Source organism: Oreochromis niloticus, linkage group LG17, assembly GCF_001858045.2.
Source record: "Oreochromis niloticus isolate F11D_XX linkage group LG17, O_niloticus_UMD_NMBU, whole genome shotgun sequence".
NCBI lineage: Eukaryota > Metazoa > Chordata > Actinopteri > Cichliformes > Cichlidae > Oreochromis > Oreochromis niloticus.
The window spans coordinates 20,217,062-20,240,240 of record NC_031981.2 but is presented as its reverse complement, the minus strand read 5'-3'; the positions used below and the strand labels follow the sequence as shown (position 1 = coordinate 20,240,240).

The 23,179-nt window shown below is 40.2% G+C and overlaps 1 protein-coding gene across 3 annotated transcripts in view; it reads left to right on the top strand.

Moving 5' to 3' along the window:
• LOC100700915 (leucine-rich repeat-containing G-protein coupled receptor 5) overlaps positions 1-21,024 on the top strand; it is a 42,979-nt gene extending 21,955 nt beyond the window's left edge. For 2 of the 3 annotated variants that reach the window (XM_003448138.5, XM_019347274.2), the window contains 15 exons: positions 343-414; positions 4,701-4,769; positions 5,085-5,156; positions 5,611-5,682; positions 6,915-6,983; positions 9,650-9,721; positions 9,981-10,046; positions 11,013-11,084; positions 11,985-12,056; positions 12,458-12,583; positions 12,975-13,117; positions 14,185-14,268; positions 14,712-14,955; positions 15,606-15,760; positions 16,843-21,024. In XM_003448138.5, the coding sequence (XP_003448186.1) occupies positions 343-414; positions 4,701-4,769; positions 5,085-5,156; positions 5,611-5,682; positions 6,915-6,983; positions 9,650-9,721; positions 9,981-10,046; positions 11,013-11,084; positions 11,985-12,056; positions 12,458-12,583; positions 12,975-13,117; positions 14,185-14,268; positions 14,712-14,955; positions 15,606-15,760; positions 16,843-17,564 (2,110 nt within the window). In that variant the 3' untranslated portion in view covers positions 17,565-21,024. The remainder of the gene's footprint in view (positions 1-342; positions 415-4,700; positions 4,770-5,084; positions 5,157-5,610; positions 5,683-6,914; positions 6,984-9,649; positions 9,722-9,980; positions 10,047-11,012; positions 11,085-11,984; positions 12,057-12,457; positions 12,584-12,974; positions 13,118-14,184; positions 14,269-14,711; positions 14,956-15,605; positions 15,761-16,842) is intronic. The other variant, XM_005475781.4, reaches the window with a different exon arrangement.
• The last annotated feature ends 2,155 nt before the right edge of the window (positions 21,025-23,179 follow it).

Genomic DNA, 23,179 nt, shown 5'->3' with positions numbered 1-23,179 from the left:
ACTTTTTGGGTAGTGTTTTTGTTTTTATCTGTGTGTGTGTGTTTTTGTTAGGAGCATTAAGTTCAGCCGTGGCAGCGACTGTCCCCGTCCATCTGTATTAGCTCCTTAATAACATGCAAGCTCTCTGTTTGTGTGATGGCATTCAGCGCGGCAGCATTGAAGTCTGCTGTCATTCCTTTTGTCCAATCGGTTTGAAGCTAATTTGCATGAAATTACCAGAAGAAAAAAAACCTTCTTGAGAGACTCCTGGGCCCCTTTGAAAAAACGCACACACACACGCACACACACAGAGTCTTTGTCTGCTTCATTAGTCCATCAGTCTCTCGCTCTCTCTCTCCACAGGCATCTCAACAACAATAGGATCGTTTCCATGGGACCGAACTGCTTCCACGGACTCCACAGTTTGGAGACGCTGTGAGTTTCTGTGTGTGCGCTCGTGTGAGTGCGTGTGAGCAGGAGTTGGAGCAGTCAGGGTTGAGTTGGGGTCAGGGTGAAGGGTTAGGAGATGAGAGAGAGCCTTAATTTTTACATTTGTAGAGGATCCTTAATGGGATTTATGTTAAAAAAAACCTGCATTTAGAGGAATCTTTTTTCTTTCTTTTCAAGAGTTTCATCTTTAGCCCACCTTAGCACAAAGATTTGGAAACAAAGAGAAAGTACCAGCAAAGCTCCAGAGAACGCCTTAAAGAGCAATGTTAGCACTGCTCTTTAGCGTACATATTTTATTTTGATGTGGTAAGACAAGCTATGGTAAGACTGTAAAACTGCCGACAGTTCAGATCTGTGGCTTTGAAGAGAATAAACAGCTTGATGATCTTTTCTTGATAACTTGGAACCCACATCTTGCTGGTGCAAATTATACCGAATAGTTTGAAAATTATGCCCTCCATCCCTGCATTTATTACAGTTTGCAAAGGCATTCAGTGGGCTGGACTGGATTATCTATAAGGCAAATTCTGACTATCAGAAGATAGTTTGAGATCCCTGCAGTAAGTAATAAATAAACATTAAACGAAGAAAAAAAAATTGATAAATCTGATACATTTATTTTTTTAATGTTGTTTTCTGTCATATATGTTTATTCAGGCTCAATATATAAAATAATGGCACTTTACAGTTGCCCTGAGAGGTCAAATGCACTGCAACACCAGCAAATAGAAAAAGGCTGCAAAAAGACATAAAACACAACAGAAGTTGACGTTTCTTCATGTTTCTTCTTGATTTCTGAAGTTGCAGTCTGTTTGATGAGTCGCCATATTTTTTTGAGATTTTTGTTCAACTTAATAAACAATCCAAAATATAGACACCAAGGGGACAGGTCAGTCAGATTGGTGGAAAACAAAAAGATCAGCGCAATGGAAGAACATCCATTTTCTTTCCTTTATCCAAGTCAGGGTCATTGGAGGCTCAAGAAACTCGAGAACAAGAATTGATGATGATGACAAAGATTGAGGGAGAAACTCAATAAAGACCATAAGCAGGGTGGGAAAAGAACAAAGGAAGGAAGTAAAAACATGAAAGGCTGTTGACTTTCAAATTAAAGGCAGAAATTATCTAATACAGGGAGGAAGACTAAAAATAGGCTGTAAAACCCTCACCTTTACCACAGAAGTTAGACGCTTTATTTTAGATTTAAAATCTATTTTGTCATAAACATATGTTTTACAACCAACTTGTCCAAGATTAAAACATCTATTTGTGTCATTTGTAGGTATATTATTAATATACAGTACAGTTTACCGAGCTCCACAGTACAGCTGATTTTAAAAGATCTAAGAAATGGCGCGTGCTTGAACAGAAACACATGCGGGAATTTTCTGAGAAATGCTCGCTCTTAAAATGATCATCAATCTCATTTTAACCATTTACAATCCAAGCCAGTACACGCGTGGCGCTTCATGGAGAGATACCAGTTGTTTCTGCCTTCACCAGTAAGCATTTTTCATGGAAATATTAAATGGAGACAGAGCAGATTAACCTGTGTGTGTGTGTTTATGTTGTGTGTGTGCGTATAATCTGAGGAATGTGTGTGTGGATAGAAATGTTTCTGTTTTCTCAGTCAACCAGAGAAGCAGGTTTAAACACACAAACATACACGGACTTCATTTGGAAATACTTCTGTGTGCGCTTAGCTGGCTCTGTGTGTGGCCCGGGCTGTATGCTAATCATAATTACTATTCATGCACACACACACTCATGGGCAGCATGTGTTTGTGTGTGTATGTGTGTTGGGAGGCTGTGTACCTGTATGATGAGCAATAATAAACCAGAGCAGAGACTCGTGTTCATCTGAAGCTACAAACACAGACAGAGAGGGACCAGGAAAACGGATATGAGAGCAGAAAAAAAACAAATTAATACAACCAAGCTCTGATCAGACCTAAAGGAAAACACAACCGGCTTTTAGAAGAACATTCTTTTGCTAACGTCACTGCCTAGTTGTGCTGCGTGTTTCATGTAGGCCTCGTCCCTTTTGGCCAAACTAAGATTTTCTGGTTCCAGTAAGTGACGGAAACAGTGGTGAACAGAAAACCAAAATCCAGCTCTCAACACACAAACCTTTGAGACTGTCTGTGGGTAACACGACCCCAACCCACCAAAATAAAAACCACCATGCTGACTGACACCTGACAGTCAAGATAATGAGCCATAGCATGTTCTTAATTATTTTCAGTAGAGAGAGTAATATATGTCAATGAAAACCAACTCTTAACGGATCAGTCGGGTTTATTTCAACCTGCTGTATTTCCCATTCATTGGGTCTGCCTTTGAACTCTTCTAGTTCACTAGCTAAGATTTACCACTCTATGTGCAGAGCTGACCATTCCCACTATAAAGGTGTTTATCCAAGAGTCAACCATTCCAGGACAGACTATCTAAAAATGATAATATCCAAAGCTTGTGTCGAGCATCCATCCATCCATCCATCCATCCATCCATTTTTTTCTCACTTATTCATTGGGTTGGAGCTTATCCCAGTTGTCATAGGGCAGCAGATGTCCAAATCTTGAGCTGACTTTCATTAACAAAGTAGTTCCAAATTAGAGTTAGCCTTAATGCGTATGATGACTCATAACCTCTCACAGGATTTTTAGCACAGCCTCTAGTCCCAGTTTTGACCAATCATATCCCAGATTAATATTTCCAATGTAATCGCTCATGCCCCTGATGTTACGTTTCAAAACAGTTAACATTACAACATTACAAATTTGACCCAATATTTCCAGTTTAGAGGATAAATAAATTAGTTCACTAAGTGTAGCAAGCATTAGCAAGGCTGGGGCTAATCATGCTAACGGATATGCATCTATGACGCTATAAATCAAAGTACAAAGTAATAAAAGAAAAAACTTGTTACATGGACATGGAAGACACAATTATTCAGAGGCAGAATTTAAGCGAAAATGGTATTTAATTACTATTTTTTAATGTAACACATTATTTGTTTAACTTCAAGGCAAAGGTTGATTCGTTTTCTTATCTCTGTAAATACATTCATTACAAAAAAAAAAACGAATCAAAATCATTACATCAAAACTAAAATAATCTATGAGAAACAAGAACAAGAAAGCTTGATACAAACCCGCCCACAAATCCAAAAATCCTAACCTGATTGTAGATGTCAGAAAAATCCCTCATCCAATCACAAACGTCCAAGCTCCATCAATAATAACCTTGGAAAACAGAACGCATACCAGTTATTGTTGTTCCTGATCGTCCCCCGGACACACACATGTACTCACACACTCAGAACCAGACGGAAGCAATTTCAATTTAATGGTATTTTTCACAATGTGGCAGCTTCATTCCACACACAGTGGATTTGTGTGTATAATAGCCACCTGCATCCCAGAGATGGATGAGAGGACCTAATTGAAGCCATGTGTGGACTTGAAGAATGCTCTAGTCTCTGCTGGTGATGAAAGAAAAGAGCAAAAAAGGGAGGCACAGTTAAATGTTTCTTTAATAAACTCAAAAGACGGGGGAAAAAAAGATTAAGCTAAACATCAAACTTGAAACACAAACATTTACATGAAACACTTTTCTAATCTAAAGCTGTCATTCCCACAGCTTCTTAAAAACTGCTTTTTTGTAATAGAATTAACATAATTCCCAGTGTAGAGCTGGTTTTCTAAATGTGAAGCAGTTACCAGTCTGGAGATGAAATTTCCAGTTTAGACTATTGGTGTGACTTTGATGCTAGTTGTTTCCCAACATTCCTTGTTTAAAGCATATTATTCCCCAAGTCCAGCTGTTTACCATGCTATATTCCCAATCTAAAGGTTATCATTAATAGTACAGAGTTATATATAAAGTGTATACACTTCTATATACTTTACACTATACTCTCAATTTGAGATTTATCAATGCTAATATGGGATTTATGTTCAAATCGAGAGTCTACAATTCTCAGTACAGAGATTGTATTTCTAGTCTAGACTTTGCCATTACCAGTATAACTGGTGCTTCCTGCTACTGGTGACCAATCCAATTATTTTTCTAATTGAAACAAACATTTTTCTATTTAATAAACATTTTATTGTCAGAAGTATTACAGAAATATTAGTTTTCTTCTTTACTGATGTGAAAAGTAATTAATTCAACAAAGTTCAGCAGAATTTTTTAGCACCTTGGCATTTACACACCAGGGGGCGCTGCAGAAGAAGCTACATAAGGAAATCTCTCTTTTTCTTCCTCAGAGATTTGAACTACAACAGCCTGATGGAGTTTCCCACAGCCATCCGCTCACTCAGCCACCTCAAGGAGCTGTGAGTCTTAACTGACTGATTGAAAAAGGCATCTGTTTATCCACAGCAGACATGGCTAGCTCAGGTTCTCAAACGTTAGCATATGAGGCAAGATGTGGACAGCATCTTATGCTTGACTGTTTACATATTTTATGAAAAAGAAAAAAGGACAAAATCAATAATATTTTTTCCCTAAAAGTTAGTTCAATCAATCACGACTGTCATCAAAACAAGGAGAAGGGCGAGGGAAGCTTCCCAGTAATCATGATGAAATGAAGGAAGGAACTTTTATAATAACACATGGTGGAAACTAATTTCCTTTATCTTCCCGTTTAGCGGATTCCATAGCAACAACATCCAGTCTATCCCGGAGCATGCCTTCACTGGGAACCCTTTACTGAACACCATGTAGGTACAACTATTAACATATTCAACAGATTGCAATATTTTTCACTTCCTGGTTCCAAAATTAATGAGGACAAAATCAATAATCTGCTAAATTCATCTATTATTTATCATATCTTCAAGATAGTGACAGTCAGGGATGATGATCTCTCTTCTTACTCCATCGTCACCTTGATAAACACTTTGCTGATGAGTTTTGTTTAACTAAACATGATGTTTATGGTTGGTGATAATTATTAGTGATAATATTTTTTTAACAAGATCATGAAACATGTTTTATTATGCTTTAGGGTGGGGCATGCTGAGCCCCACGGTTTCTCAGTTCGATCCACTGTGGCTGTCTCCATGTTTATATGCAGCATCTTAAGTAATTTTGCTAACCTCTGTTTAACACCTGTTAGCTTCTCTTTGCAGCCTGAGATGAAAAATTGTTTTTTTTTTTGTGGACGTTTTCCAGATTTTTCTATGACAACCCAATTCACTCTGTCGGACGCTCGGCCTTCCAGAACCTACCAGAGCTTCGCATGCTGTGAGAAACACTCACATTCAACACACAAATAACACAGCACAGCACTTTTATAGATTTAAGTAAACCTGTTAAGTACTTCAGTATGTTTTGGGACTTTTCTTTTATGAAGCGCCTTGAGGCGACTTTTGTTGTGATTTGGCGCTATATAAATAAAATTAAATTGAATTGAATTGAATTGAATTTTCTGCCTGACAAACAATAGAGTAGAGACATTTTTACTTCTGCCTAATCAAGATCAGAGACATAAATACGTCTCAAAGCAATGAGTCAGTTACAACTACTCAATCTTTTCTAAATTGTTTTAGGAATATATGATTAGTAAAATCTCACAAAACCAAGCTGTAAATGCACACCATTCAAGCTCCAAGACCAGTTTCAGTAGTGTCACAGAGATATACTCTGAAGGTAGAGCATGGCATCTATTACAAAGTTAGCCAACTCTTGTAGGACCATCTGCACCTCAAGGAAGATCAAAATGCCCTCTGGCCTGTCACAGGCCCTTAGTATGGTAGTGGTGTCTTCCATTGCCTCAGAAGTTTCAGCTCTGCATCAAACCAAAATGACATGAAAACATAAGATGCTGGACCAAAATGTCTTACATCTGGATGGCATAAAGCAGTAGCTGTGGAGTCAAAGAGATGTCCATCTGTCCTTTGCCTCAGCCACTAAAGAGAGATTCAGTGGTTTCCAATGAACATGTCCATAAAATGAGTTTAAATGCCATCCAAAGCAATGGACGACTGTAGCAGAACAAGACTGAAAGGCAAGGTTTACAAGATGGTAGTGAGATCTGCTGTGATGTTTGGTTTGGAGACGGTGGCGCTGACAAAAAGACAGGAGGCCAAGCTGGTGGTGACAGAACTATTGAAGTGAAGGAGGACATGCAGAGGGTCGGTGTGACTGAGGAGGATGGGGGGTTTGGGTGAGAGTGGGTTAAGTGATTCCCTGTGGTGACGCCTGAAGGGAGCAGCTGAAAGAAGAAGAAGCAGCATTGATAAACTGAAGTCAAAGTTTCTGTCTTTGAACCTCACAGATCCGCCCCATGACAGATCCAAGTGTTGACAGCTTTAGATGAGAAATATCAAGTAATGGCTGAGCATATATGACGTGCAGATTCAACCTCCCTGTTGCCCTTTTGTTCAGTGCAGATGTTAATTACGCAAATAATGAAACGCAGTAAATCATTTTCTGCTTCTCTTAGCTTAAACGCTCTTTCCGTGTCCAACTCTCAGATCTCTGAATGGAGCTGCAGATCTCACTGAGTTTCCAGATCTGACGGGAACCAAAAGCCTGGAGAGCCTGTAAGTGACACACACACACACACACACGCACACACACAGGAATGTTTTATATCCGAGTGTGTTTGCTGTTGTAGCCGCCATCAGTGTGTTTCTGAGAGCTGAACACCCCAAATCACACTGCTGTTATTAATACGCAGCAGTTATTATTCTATCTGACAGACTGTAACTTTATTTTTCTGCAGCTCGGCGTGAAATTAAAACCCTTCTTTCTCCTTGTTGTGACCCACTTTTCCGTGTCACAATAAACACCTTGGCTGTGTTTATTTTCTTGTATTTTTCCATTTAAGCTCATTTCTGAAAGCAGTGTGTGTTTAACAGTAACCTCACGCTGAACCAGTAGGTGGAAATAAAAAGTCCAACCAAACAAACCGTCCCACATTCTTCCATTTGACCCTCTCCAGTGTTAACCCCCCTCTCCAACATCCTGTTTCATCCTGTGAATCCAAATTTTGCACGTAGCTGCTTTTCTTTAATCAGACTTTTCCATATTGATGATTTATTTTTCATATAATGAGCTTGGACCACTCACCGTATTACTCATTACTGTACTGGCTTCATTTCAGCCATGTGGATGAGGGAGTCATTCCACCTTAATGCAACTTCAAAGCACCTCAACATATGGCTGTAAAGTGTAATGCACTGTGGACGCCCCTGGACACATCACAATGTTTCTACATGCTATTTAACAAACATATACAGTTTATTTTACACAATTTACAATACAATATACCCAAACATGTACTAACAATATACTAACCTGTTTCCAAAAAAAAAAATAAGACTACAATAAATTGAAAATGGTTCAAAGACAACAATAACTTAATTTCAGATTGAATCACTTTCTTAAAGGCTTTACAGGCCAAAATAATCTGTGTTTGGCAGATTGTTTTTTTGTTGTAACAAACTTTCTAGCAATAAATCTTATAGCACTAGGAAGCCTGTTTATTTCCCTTTTTCCTCTGATGTGGAGCCACATTTTCAAGGAAAATGCATGTGTGGGTTGCCCCCATGAAAAACTCAGATCTTCTTTGCCAATGCCAAACAGCTTTTTCTGCTACCGACTCTTGTTTGGTGTCGTTTACTGGATTGGATGAGTGAAGTCTGAAGAAACAATTTGTTCATTAAACAAACAGGTAGCATGTGGAAGAACCATGTACAGCTACAACAGCCTGGCACCTCCTCCTCATGCTGGTCACGAGCTTGGACACGCATTGCTAAGGGGATGACAACCCATTCTTCAGTGGGTGTGTTGGTCACTCTGACAGGAGCAGCACAGCCAAGCTGATCTCACAAGAGTTCAGTGGGGTTGAGGTCAAGACTGCAGGCAGGTCATTCCATCCTTTCCACTCCCAAATTCTGGAGGTGGTCTCTGATTAACCCCGCTCTGTGGGGGCAAATACTGTCATCTTGGAGTATAGAGTTTGGTCCCAGACTGTGGAGATATGGAATTGCTACAAGTTGCAGAACCTCATCTCAGTGTCTTTCTGCTTTAAGATTGCCTCCAGTGATGACAAACACCTGGAGTACAATAAACTCAAAACAAAAGCCAAAAGCAGAATAAGCTGTTTGTCACTGGCAGAGAAGATTTGTCAATTTTTTCATGGGCGCAAACCACATACTCAACTCTGCTGCTCAACCCACAAATTCATTTTCCTTACAAATGTGGCACCATTTAAGGGGAAATAAACAGGTTTTTCAACAGTGTAAGATTTACTGCCAAGAAGCACTGTCACAACAAAGAAATAATCAACCAAACACAAATTTCCTTACTTTTGTACTTTATTTCATGTTGAAACTGAGAAATGTAATTGTTTTCTGATTATTTTTAAACTTCAGGATCAGTGCATGAAAAAGCTGAGAAAGTTGCATAATCCTTATTAAAAAACAAATGCGAGAATAGAAACACCACTATTTTGTCCAGACTCCTTTAGGATGGACTGAGGTGATGTGGAAAACTGTCCTCTGCACTGACCAATCAGATTCTTTTGGGAAATCATGGACGCTGCATGCATCCAGATGAAGACCTTGCTTATTTATGCAAGACCATGCCATCATCCGTGATGGTACTGGAGAGGCATTAGTGCCTGTGGGGGGAGTATCTTGTTCATCCATGACAGCAGTGTTGAACAGAAACTGTTGATGTTGAACAGTTTCTACAGACTTTGAAGAAATATATGAAGAAACATATGAAGAAACATATGTCACCACCCAGATTCCCAGCGTCTCTTTATGAGAAAGACGTGCATATCTCAGGATAGCAATGCCAAACCACATTCTGCATGTATTCCAGCCCTTTAAAAACATCTGGAACAATATGAAACTAAATATATGACAAAGGCAGTCCAGAATTATGGAGCGGCTAGCTAACTTGCAACAAGCAAGAACTGTTTTTAAAGAAGGTCGAAGGCATCACATTGTGAAATATTCCCTTTCTTTTCACATTCTTTTTAAACATGTTGCTGATGATAAATTCATAATATGAATGTTATATCTGTGGGGGAAAAAACTTTAAAATTCCAAGTTTTAGCATTTTATCTTTTCTGTTGTTTTACTTTCACAAGATTTCAGCTTATTAGAAACAGGGCTGTGAATACATAACACATTTTTAATGTACTTCTAAATAGCTCCTGTGGAAAACTAGTTCTGTTTTATCTCTCTGTGTGTAGGACTGTCACCGGAGCTCGAATCACCTCATTGCCCGGTTCAGTTTGTGAGCAGCTTCCAAACCTGCAGCTGCTGTGAGTCCAAACACAACAATTACATCCACATCTCTGCATGTCTCTAAACACTGAACTCAGGCTGAAGGTGGTCCCTGAAGGCCCTGTACATCATCTGGGGACTATTCATGTCTGTCCGTCGAATCATATCTGCTGTTGCTTCATTTATTTCAGATATTTTTTAATGTCTTGGCTTGTATGCTGGGAGCTGTTGTGATGTGTTCAGTGTGTATAGGAAATTACGGTGCTGACAGCTTCAACTCACTCTCTCCCTCTGCAGCGATCTCTCCTATAATCAAATCCAGACTCTTCCCAGCTTCTCCGGCTGTGAGAGCATTCGAAAAATGTGAGTTTAATGTTCATTTTACATTTAATTAAACTGTTCTTCTTCATGTTTTATTGCCTTTTTTTGGGAGGGTCGGATATAGCTTATTTTTTGGCCTGTAAAGCCTTTAAGACACAGTTATTAAATCTGAAGTTACCATAACAATCAATAAAGTACAGACAGCTGTGCATTATGGGAATAATTATCACCCTCATAGTCTATTTCTGACCAATCAGGTCATTCAGGAAACACTTGCTGTAAAACAGATTCTTTAGTGATGTAATGGAAACAACGATGGCTAATATGTGTGTGTGCATGTATGTCTGTTTTTGTGAGGACCGCAGTGAGTTCTGGGCCTTGTGAGGACATTTTGTACAGTTCGAGGCTTCAGATTTAGTTTTGGGGGGATATGAGTTAGATCAAGTGGCAACCCCCCAAAATTATGTTGCAGTGCAAAAAACTGCAAAAACTTTCCAACGTTGTGGCAGGAATAAACACATTTATAACCTGCTATTATTTAGTCTGTATAGCTAATGTCACCTTGGAGAACAACTGTATTTAACTGACCAACAGATCAACTGTACAGGACATGTAGTTAGATGTCTTCTAGGCTTCACCTCAGCTAATTGTACTCACCAAAGCGGACCTTTTGGAACTTTTTTGAATGTAATTAACTGACCAATAACATAGCTTACCCTGTGGTTAATTGTACTGGCAGACCATCCATGAAGTCTGTGCTTCAGTTTTGGTGAATCACATTGAAGGAATTTATTTTATCTATTAATTAACAGGTATGTGTGTCCGTGTGAAACACCCATACAGCTTATGGATTCAACTAATCATCTCCACACACTCCAGCCTTCTCCATAAACCATGTTTCATTTACAGGCCGAGAACTCAGGTTGATGGAGGGGCATGTGAATGCTTCATATGAGCGATGGTCCTTTCAAAGATAGAAATACAAACATGTGCGTGTGTGTTTTTCAGTGATCTGCATCACAATGTGGTAGAAAAACTGGAGGAAAACACATTCGCTGGTCTGCTATCACTACGCTCACTGTAAGCATGCAAAAACACACACACACACACACACACACACACACACATACACACACACACACACACACCGCCAATTTAATTGGCCGGCAGATCCTGAGCAGTGATCTCTCTGTAAGTATTTCCAAATGGAAACTCACTTAGTCATCCAGGTGGTCCGCTTGTGTATGGGACAGGTTTGATGCTATAGTTTGGAACAAAGACAAGAATCTGCCCAGCACTACACCTGATACTACAGCTCATACTAACACTACACTTAGGACTATTGTAGTTTTGAATTTTTGCAGCCTCCAGTATTACAGCATCCCAAACCGAGAAACGAGTCATGCCTCTCTTAACATTACTGCTAATTTTATTATGGTATTACAGACGTAAGAGTATTATGTGCACACTTTCTTTTATTCTGGGATTAGAAACAAAGACCTGCTGTTTCATAGGCCTGTGGTGCTTTCGCTTTAATCCAAACTAACAGCCTACGCAACAGCAGAGATCAGGTCAGCGTACAAAGTTTACCAACAGATTAAAGGGGAACAAACAAAAATGGACAAAAAATACAGACAAGGTTATGTGTCTGCACACAAGGTATTCACAGGCTAAAATACAATCATGAAAAATTCAAAAGACCATGAAAATTGTTGATCTTTTACATATTTCCACAAACCCTGCAGACTGGGTTGACAACCAGAAGAACATCACAGTAAAAAAGAACTTTTTCAATCATCTGTTCAATAAAAATGTTGATAAGTTCTTTCTGTTAAGGAAAAAGCAACTGAATCTCAAGCACCACGGCTGGTATTTAGCACAACTAACTTCTTGTAGATTTAACTGGCGTATTTTTTATTATCATAGATCACTATTTCTGATCACATGACTGCTGGTTTGTTTTGTTTTTCTATCCTGCAGTGATTTGTCCTGGAATCGACTGTCATCGGTGAAGCCAAACTCGTTCTCTGCTCTCCCTGCTCTCACCAAACTGTGAGTTCTTTATCCATCTGAACATTGGTTAGTAGTTTTGAAACCATTTTTTAAAAATTCCTTTTTTTAAAATTAGATAGCGTAGTAGTTGAGAGTGGACAGGAAAGCAGGGAGAGAAAGTAGACAAAGAAGCGCAGCAAAGGTCGCACGCAAACCCGTGAGCTGAACGGGTGCCTGGAAAACCATTTTTGAGTGAAATGCATGTTAAAACAGCTGCTGAATTTTCAGCAAATATGTTCAACTGCCCTTAACTATGTCATTTTAAGTTGAAGATTTGTGGTTTGTCTGAGATTCTAACGTATAGATGCACAGGAGAGGGGAAATTTTCCTTAAATTTATCAGAATTAGTTATAGAATATGATTAACTGGTTTCCACACCTTCTCTTCCTCTGTCTTCGCAGTGACTTGTCATCCAATCAGCTTTCTTCTCTGCCTCTGAGTGGCCTGCAGAGTTTGACTCACCTGCGTCTGGCTGGAAACGAGCAGCTGACGGAACTAATAGCCCAAGAGGATCTGCCTCGAGTCAGGTGGGCATTCACTCATAAACAAAGGAAGACATATATGTATTAAGAGAAGTCCACGTACCACCAGACTGTGATGCAGGACCTCCAACATGGTTATCAGGAAGCAGACTTATCCACAAATCTGTCCTGCAGTGCAAACACTGCTGATGTGATTTAGGAAAAGGTTTGAATTAACAGCCACTTTACTGCTGATTAACTCCTATAGTGTTTAGATGTCACACACACACATTCACACACTCACTCACACACACAGTGTAATCTGTCTCCTCCATCTCTGATGGAAAGCATCTAAAGGGACATTCCACTGAACAGCAGGTGCAATAAAATGAATTTATTTGAGCCATGTTTGGACAGATAGAGGTGTTTATCACTTTGTGCGTCTGTGTGTGCTCAGGGTGATGGAGCTTCCCTACGCCTTCCAGTGCTGTGCCTTCATCTCCTGTGAGCGGAGAGGCGGAGGCGCAGGAGGCTTGTCCTGGGAGAGAGAGGAAGCAAGAGACTCAGCTGGAAGAGATGCAGCTATCCTTTCCAGCCAAGGTGAACCCCAACACAAAATGGAAGTTTTCACCTGAGGAGCCAAATGATTACATACACCAACCAGGCGTAACGTTATAACCCCTGACAGGTGACGTGAATTATACTGAATCATGGCACCTGTTGGTGGGTGTTAGAGCAAGTGAACATGCCGTCTTCAAATTTTATGTGACCTCACAACTTACAGGTATTAAAGGATGCTGCTAAAGTCTTGGTGCCAGATACCTCAGCACATCTTCCATCAGCCTTGATGGTCAGGGTGTTTTTGACAGCGATAGGGGGACCGACACGGGTCATAATGTTATGCCTGACCAGTGTATTAATAAGAGATAGACATAACTACTTTGTGGGCTCCACATTTAAAGCCTCTGCTTTAGCTTTAACTTCGTGGAGACGGCTGTCCGCTTCTTAATCTTGAGCCAGATGTGATCAAGAGGTGAGCAAGAGGGTGAATTCAGATAACACTAACAGGTTTGCTTAGGAAGCTGCATTCATTTCAAGTAAAAGACCAAAACCAGAGCACACTCTTTTTGGATAGTCTGTTTGCATAATTAACTGTACAGCAAACATATTATTTGTTGGTTAATTCCATTAGAAATTCTTCAAAAGGCTCCATGAGCACAAACACAGTCCAGACTGCCAGTTCATGGAATCCAGTTAATGGAGGTGAGACCTAGCAGAGAGCTAGCATGTCTCTAAATTTGAAGTCTCAATTTCCCCCGGACTGGAAATTTTTCTATAGATGCCACAATCGTTTAGTCGCACGCTGTAAATGTGTTTATTACTGCTGTAAAGTTGGATATTTTAACATGGGAGACTATGGGAACTGACACATTTTTGGAACAGCCTCAAGTGGCCACTAGAGGAACTGCAGTTTTCCACTTCATGTTTCAGTGGCAGAGGTTGCACCTTCTTTAACTCCTCAGAAACCCCTTCCTCAGGGTACCCCCTTTAGGATGGGACTTAGAACACTGGACAGTGTTAGTTTGTTTCTATTTTTTTGTCATTCAAAACTACAACATGGAGATAAATAAAACCAACGTACTGCTGTCCTCACTGTGTCTCTGCAGTAGATCAAGATTGGGAAGATTTCCTGATGGAGTTGGAAGATGAGCCCAAACCCCAACACTCAGTCCACTGCAGCCCGGCACCAGGTACCAAAAACCCCTGTCTGTCAAATAAAAACACAATAAACACACATCTGTAATATGAAAATTAAGTAAGCACAACTCTGAAACAGATTTTATTGGTTTTAGAGAATTAAATCAACAGCAATTCTATGATAGCCGAGTCTTTATCATCAGTGCTACATTACCTATGAGGATTAATTACTTAAATCTTTATCTGTGAGAAAAATCTCACCTCTACATTTCTACATTTTAAAAACACCTCAGTTGCAAATAAGAGCTTAGAGTCACACGTTTTTTGGCTTACAATCATTTGTGTATCTTTGTTTTGATTAAAAGAAAACTTGTTTCAGATGTAAAACACCAGAGGGCGCTGCAGGAAGGGACTTCTATCATTACAGAAGTGTAAATACTAGTTGTGTGTACAAAAACATTTAAAACATTGTGGTAATGGTTTATGTTTCCTGCAGGACCGTTCCGTCCCTGCCTCCACCTGCTCGGCAGCTGGATGATTCGTGGTGGGGTTTGGCTTATCGCAGCAATCTCATTGGTCAGCAACAGTCTTGTCGTCCTTTCAGTCTTCTTTTCTCCGGCCACTTCTCTCACTCCCCCCAAACTACTGATTGGCTTACTTGCCCTGGTGAATGGGCTGATGGGAGTGTGGAGCGGCTGGTTGGCGGCAGTGGACGCTTGGACATTCGGGAGCTTCTGGAGGTAGGACACCAAACCAGAACACACTGGGGACTCTGGGTATCACTCGAGGGATTTAGGAGGAGATCGAGGAGGTGGGGGGGATATACTGTATATTTTAAGGAAATTAAGGATTGATTTTTAGGGGAATTTGGGACTACTTTTCCAAAGAGTGATTTTAATTACCTTAAAATCAGTTGGATTAGAATGCTTTGAACGCACTGTGGATTACAGGGAGCTTGGGCACACTGGAATCCAGACAATGACGTAATTGAAATGTTTAGCACCCTCTGGTGTGAGGATCTTTGGAATTTTGGGGACTCTTGAGACATTGTGGATTTATTCTGGAACCAGGAAACAGTTGATTTCTGAAATTCTCAAAAACAGGTAGGGTAATGATAGATACAGTGAGAGCACTCTGGAGTCTAAGGACAAGCTTCTCATTCCTATTGGCATGAGAAGCTCGCCAATAGGAACCTTATAGATAAACAATAAAATACATCTATCACATCTGTCAGAGAGACTACCCATCTGTTGTATATAAGATGTAGTGATGAGTACTAAACCTGAGTGTATAGTGGTAAACAAGAACAAAAACAAAACAATCGAAGATTTTAAGAGTGGAGACAGATGTGTTTGGACTCTGTTTAAAGTTTTGACATTGTATGTTCCAGGTACGGGGCAAAGTGGGAGAGCAGCTTCCTGTGTCGACTCAGTGGGTTCCTTTGTGTGTTTGCGTCACAGACCAGCCTCTTCCTCCTTACCGTTGCAGCTCTAGAGCGATGCGTGGCCACCACTGTAGGACACAGCAAAACTGCTAGCAACAGTGGTGAGGAAACATATATGTAGATCCACCAGCTTTTATTTACCCTCTACACCAACATTATTGTCTCTGCCATCCAAATTTTTACAAAACAACACTATTTTATATGTCACAGATATAACATAATCTTTTATGCACATTACATAATAAGATGACACAGTTCTATATGCCAAAACTGTGCACTTCATCATGTTATATATTCAAAGTCTGCAAAGTTTATTTTTATGCAGATGACACTGTTCTTATATGCAAAAACATCAGGCATCACCAAACTCACAGATAAAAATTAAAGCCACCAAACCCTAATTTAATTTTAAAGAAAGTGAACTTTTATGATTTGGGGGAACTAATTTCACCAAAATGATAACGTTTTGTGTTTTGATGCATGCTCCAGGTAAGTAAATCCCAAAAAGCTGATTCTGTTCATTTGAATGTAGCGCTTTCAGATGGAGACCATTGACCATTGATCAGTGGCCATGAGTACCTCAGAGAGAGTTGGCTGCAATCACAGCATTGTAAGATGGCGACGAGGTACCCTTAGGCCCCCTCCTCGACTTAGGTCTTTCCCTTATTACATAAATGGCCTCCTTGACTCCCTGCTCACACCAGCGTTCCTCCCTGTCCAGGATGTGTACATCCTCATCATTGTTCATTCAGTGGGTTAGTTTCCATCATTGTGCAAATGTACTGTTTATAAGATTGGGGAAACCTGCAGTCTACTGATACTGAAGAAGTAACTTGAGTGATGAAACGTTTCTCCCACTGAAAACGCTACGTCCAGATGAACAGAATCAACTTTTCTGTCCTTATGACTTTTGGCATCATGGTTAATAAAAATAGCCTAAAAGACATTCGTTGCTAAAACTCATCTTTAACAGCTCATCAGTACTTTAATTTGGATATTTGACTTTAACATTTACTTAGGAGTGTCTACATGTTTACTGTCTACATACAGTTTTTAAAACACATTTTTCAGTTTGTCATTGATATCCAGCACATATTATTATTATTTTCATTTGCCAACATTCAGACACTCTTAAAAGCTGATTTCTGATTTCACTCTTTTTTTACTTTTTAAAAAACTGCAGGTCACTCTTCATCGCCGTTATCCTTCCGTGTTTCCATCTGTCTGTGTTTCCTGTTGGGCTTCACCGTCACAATGCCCTCCCTGGTGGCCGGACACAGCAGCACCTCTCTCTGTTTACCACTACCTTCCTCATCATCATCGTCGTCCCTAGCCTTCTCCGTGTCTCTGGTGCTCTTCGACTCCCTCTGCTTCCTTCTCATGACGTTCTCCTACACTCATCTCTACTGTCGCGCCCACAAGGCTCCACCCAGCTCAGAGGAGGAAGCGGCATTGACGCGACATGTGGCCTGGCTGCTCTTCTCTGACTGCCTCCTCTACCTCCCTGTTGCCTTCCTTACGTTCTCCTCCCTCCTGCGCCTCCCAGCCGCTGGACCAGAGGCAGCGAAGGGGGTTCTGCTGCTTGTCGCCCCACTGCCAGCCTGTGTTAACCCTCTGCTGTACCTCCTCTTCAACCCGCTCGCCAGGGAGGAACTGGCAGCACTGGCCAAACGCACCTGCAAGGGCGTGGCACTACTGGAGCTACGCAGGCCGAGAAGAGGAGGAGGCGGAGCTGGAGGTCTGAGTCCATGCACACTGGATTTAGCGTATGACGAGGATGCAGAGAAACAGTCATGTGACTCGACGCAGGTGCTGGTACTTGTCGGAGGTGTCAAAGAAGAAGACGAGGAAGTGGGGCAAGGAAGGGCAAAGAGTGGCGCACAACATTTAGCGACACTTCAATAAACTGAACACAAACACAAAAGGTTTCAAGTCTCACTTGACAAAAGTTAAATAAGTAAACGTTGTGCCAGCTGGTCACTGCAATCAAAGAGCCCCTGATTAGCTGTAACTAACTATAAAGTAAAGTATTATTAAGTGTAGCAGATGACCAAGCCCTGTTTGGATGGGATTTCTTCATGTAGGGAAATCAGCTGATTTAATGTAACTCACTCTGAGCAGTGATTTTCTGTGAAAAAAAGTGTGTCCCAGGTCCTGTTTTACTTTGTCTGTCCTGTCCTAATGGGTTTAAAGCAGTGACCAACATTTAAATACAGTCACAAATTAATTTCAGACACACAGCCATGAGAATTATGAAAACTGATGGCTGCAGAGGGCACATCAAGGCTTTGTCAAGTGAGACAAAACCAACACAAACATATACCGTATGTATAATCCACAGCAGACTGACTGACTGGACTGTGAGGCAGCAAATGTAGCAAAGGATGGTGAAAGGAAATGAAGGGTGCTCACCATAAACTCACCACCAATTTCTGTTGTTGTCTACCTTCTCCACCATCTTTTTTTTTCTCCTGCAGCAAACTGTCCAAGGCAAAGGCAAAACTCTGAAGAAGTATGAATTAGGAAAAGTAGCAGAAGATGGGACCTGTGTTTGGTCCGTTAATCTTATTGACCAGGACAGACACCCACACACAGACACACACGCATTATCAAGGGTATAAATTCAGCAGCTTTTATTTTGAAATATGACACAATTTACAGCGCAGTGTTACCAAATGTTGCCCCGCATGCTTCTGGTAACAGCTCGTGTTTTCGCGGGTGTGTGTGAAAAGTGCAGCGTCCTTGTGAGTGTCGTCACAGTTCATCCTGAAAACAGGCGTGAGGAGACGGAGAGCTGAAGCTCGTGTTCAACACCTGGGAAAAAACATCACAACTGGTCCTCCAAACGGGGTAAACCATCTCCTCTCCCAATCATGAGTGTTCAAATTAAACATGGTCACATTATGAAGTCAGAATACTCAATGTAAGAGTGTGAGCAGGACACAAGATGAGCTTCGGGCTGCAGTAAGGGTCATCAAAACATCTAGTGTGAGTTAACAGCTCATACATGATTCATAATGTTCGCACAGTCACTGCAGCTTTAAAGGTTAACAATGCTAGTAAATGAAAGGGGGACACCTGGTGTTTCAGGTGCAGCTCGCTCTAGATTGTGTTCCAGGTGGTACGTACTTAAAGATTAAACGACTTGGGATCATAGGAATAAGAAACAGAAGGTTCATATTGAACTAAGTGTCCTGTGGCAAATGATTCAGGATGGGGGAATGTACCATTAAGCCCTTAATCCACCTTAAACAGGCTAAATCTGTAAAAGCATGCCTTCTTTCTTGATTTAAGCCTTGTCTACTGTCAAATGGGTTTACATTAGAAAGATCCGATCTCCTTCAGTAATCAGGAGCATTTACACTGCTTGTTTTGGACTAAGGAAGCATAATTTTACCCAGATTTACGAAAGTAATTTACTTGAACAAAAGGATGCTGCATGTGCCGCTGTGTGTGTGTGTGTGTGTGTGGGTGTATGTACAGTAAATGTGTGTACATATTGTTGTAAATACAAGCTACTGTGACAATCTGTTTTTCTTTCTGTGTAGACTGTGAGAAATCTTTCATTTTTTAATGTTTGTTCATTTTGGCCCAATGTCAACATTTGATTTTCTCTTCAGTTTAATTTATACTGTCATACATGTGCACCTCAATGAGCATTATTAAGCTGTCATAGATTTCAATCCATGAATTCATCCATTCTTTTTTTCTCTTCTTGTAAGTTATTTAAAGTCAGGTTTGCGGTGGTGACATATTGACCTCTAAACATCCACCGGGTCACTGGTGAAACGCTTACTGCTGGGGTTAGGTTTTGGTTGTAGTTTAGCCAAATGCTAAACAAGCTCCTTAAAGAAATGAGATGCTGCCTTTCAAATTAAATGTTTTCCATTCGTTCACTTCTGTTTCTACGACTTCTGCAAAGGTGAAAATTCCAAATAAAAGTGTCGATGTGAATCTGAACTTTCCCTGAATAGTTTACTGTTCACAAGAAGTTAAGCACTACAGTCCAGTTGGTCATTCCCAGGTCTAGAAAGTGGTCTGGTAAATCAGAAGTGTTGCCTTTAGGCTCAGATTCCTCTGAACCACAACAGTCCTCTGCATTAGTCCTCTGTACTCCGCCATCTGTCAACCTCACACTTCATTTTACTCTCATTATGAAGATCCAGGGAAACTACTTCCACTGAGCCAACAACTGTCCACTGCTAGCTGTCCCAAATCAACTGAATCAATCAAAAAGATCTCATTTGTACTTTGACATTTAAACTGTTCAGTATCCACTGAGCAGTTTATTTGGTTAATTTTCCTTGTTTGGGATTTTTTTTAAAGGTGTTCCCATTTCAAGTAAAGTCTGTAACATTTTGGCCTTACAATTTTTTTAATTTGTTTTTTTCATCTCATGTTTCTAAGCAAGCCTTTAAAAATGCTCCTCACCGACCCCAGTTAGCTGAGGTGAAGCCTAGCAGCTACAACCATCTATATGTGTATCCACTTGCCAAAGAGGCCACACCCATAGCAGTGGAAACTTAGTAAGCCTTAATAAAAATTTAAACAGGTGAGTTAAAAAAACATTCTCCCCACTTACAGTTATTATGAAGGGGAAAATTATCTATAGACACCAACACAAACATGTTTGTTTCTGCTGTAAAGCTGGACGTGTTAATGTGGGCGCTTATGGGGTTTACTCACTGCTAGAGCCTCTAGTGGACATTAGAGGAACTGCAGTTTTTAACTTCATCTTTGAGCTTAAGAAGCTGCTACTTGTTTTTAACTTTCAAACAAATGAAATGTCTGTGTGTAAACTGGGTTTCAGATGATGATACAGCTGGAAATTTTGGTTGTTTTGATTCGCATGCATCTAAATAATCAAAGTAAGAGTGCTGCATGGTCATTGTCCACATCCTGCATGATCTGCATGAGCTTTTACCCAAATTTAATGTGAGCTTGAGGGTGAAAAACAAGATTAAAAAAACCAATCAATGTGCTGTTTGTGTAAAAAAAGAAAAAAGAAAGAAAGAAATATGGGCGGGGTCTCTGACTCCGCCCACTTTGTTCAGATATAGCACGAGAGCAAATTTAACAAAAAAAAAGAACAAAAGAAAGAAAGAAAAGCATGACTGTTTGAATGTGCGCTCTGTGGCAGTTTGACTGCTGCACTTTTCTCTGACCAGCACTTAAAATAAATAAAAATAAAGAAGTTCATAAGCTTTGTTAAAACCTGAATGGTTCAAACTTCATCCTTTCACTTGATTTCTGGTCATCTTGTAAACGACTGTAAAATATTTGAGTGTCTTTTGGTTTAATTTGTAAAACTGAGAATGAAGTTTTAGTTTTGTGACATGAATAAAAGTGTGTGGCTGAAACTGCACTGAGCTGTCTATCTCTTTTTTTCCAGAAAGAACAGAACAAAAAAAAACTACAGTCAAACTGTCTTGAATATATGTGTATTATTTTGAGACAGAACCAAGATAGAAACTTATGGGAACTTATCCTCTGAGTCTCACCCACAGCCACTCAGTCAGAACCTCATGGGAGCCACGGCGGTCAGATGCAGACCCAGTGGTGGAGTAAGAGCCTGTAAGTAAAGGTGCCACAAACTGTATATAAAAGACAGAGGCCACTGTGTCACCCATGAGATGACTTGTTGAAGCTTCAGTGAAGCTTTAGTGTTTTGGCCACTGCCATGTGAGATTCTTTAGAACCAGAAGTGATTATATTGCACAGACAAAGATACCTGCCATAATGGTAATCATTAATAATAATAATAAAATCCCAGTTTCACTCACCAGAGAACCACAACGCGGACTTCTTGAACAGTCTGTTAGTACAATAATTTCACTGCAGCCATTATATTGGTCAGATGATCTAATTAAAAATGATCCAAAAGGCTCCAACAGCACAAACACAGTCCAGAGATCCAGTTCAGGAACTCCAATTAGCTTCGGTGTAGCATAGCATACAGCTAGCAGCTACAGCTGTTACCATTTAGCTTTCTGTCAAAGAGGCCACGCCCCTAAATTGAAAAAGATGACCTGTGCACAGCTGTTACATTACCTTAACTACAGAGACCAAAACAGTGTTTGTATCAGGATCTAAAGTAGAACATTTTACATTGCAGTCTTAGGGCTGACTCACTGCTGGAGCCTCCAGTGGTCAATACAGGAAAAACAGTTTTTGGCATTCATCTGTTGAAAATGATGCTAAGACACAAAATTCCACACAATCCTAGATAAATAGATAATAAATCTTCTCAGATTTACTCAATCAAGGGAAGATGTGCTGACCCAACTCAGCGTGAGAAACCCAATCAGAATGTTTTTTTAAGACTAGCAAACTAGGCTGTTATAAAGACTGATTTGTGCTTCAGTTAATAATACTTCGTGTTACCAAATTACACGCACCAAGCACGTCTCACATCAGTATCATCTTGTGCTGACAGATATTAAATCCAGTTCTTTAGTTAATTTACTGACGTCTGTAAAACAAACCAGAAAGCTGAAAGTTGGAGTACAAAGCAAAACATTCTCTCTGGAGTCAAGTATAAATCAGCACTTTACAGGATAACTGGAGTGATGTGTGTCACACTTGAGCACTTGGTGACATTCTTGATGTTTAATGAATGACTCCACCACTGTCGCTTTCAGAGAGACTGATGATGAACCTTCACAGCTGACTGAAGACGTTGGAGCAGAAGCTGGTGAGGCGTGAAAAGAGGTCAGGATTCCCTCGCTCGTTTTTAAATCTTCTCCACTGATGTGGAACGGTGACTCTACGAGTCTGCCACAAACCTCGGTGTAATTGTCTAAACTTAAACCCTATTTTTGCGAGAATAAGTCACAGCAGCCTGTTTGCCATTCAGATCACTGACTGATGGAGAATGATGACGATGATGATGAGGAAGAGGACGATTTGTGTGAATCATAACACAAAGATCGTCCACTTCTGAAGTTTCTCTTGGAGGATCGGCATTGATGCAAATGCTGACGAGTCACCTTTTAGCCTCTGTAACTTCTTCACTGACCTTATGAATAATCCAGAGCTGCACCATACCTTCATCAGTGAGCAGTTTAGCCACCACACTAAAGCTGTGCCTCAAACAGACTCAGGTAACCCAAACGTGCCCTTCTCTGCTCACTGTTGGGTTTCTTTTAATGATACCTGAGGCCCAAAAACTGACTGATAGCTACATGTGGACAAGTAAACCTCCACACTTTTCTTTGTGCTTGTTTTTAATTCATTTCAGATCATTTTATCATGTTTTGGTCATTTTATATTGTTTTGTATCATTTGTTCATAATTTTTCATTGTTTGGTGGTTTTAATTCAATTCAATTCAATTTTATTTATACAGTGCCAAATCACAACAACAGTCGCCTCAAGGCGCTTTATATTGTAAGATAGACCCTACAATAATACATACAGAGAAAAAAACCCAACAATCATATGACCCCGTATTAACAAGCACTTTGGTGACAGTGGGAAGGAAAAACTCCCTTTTAACAGGAAGAAACTTCTGGTAGAACC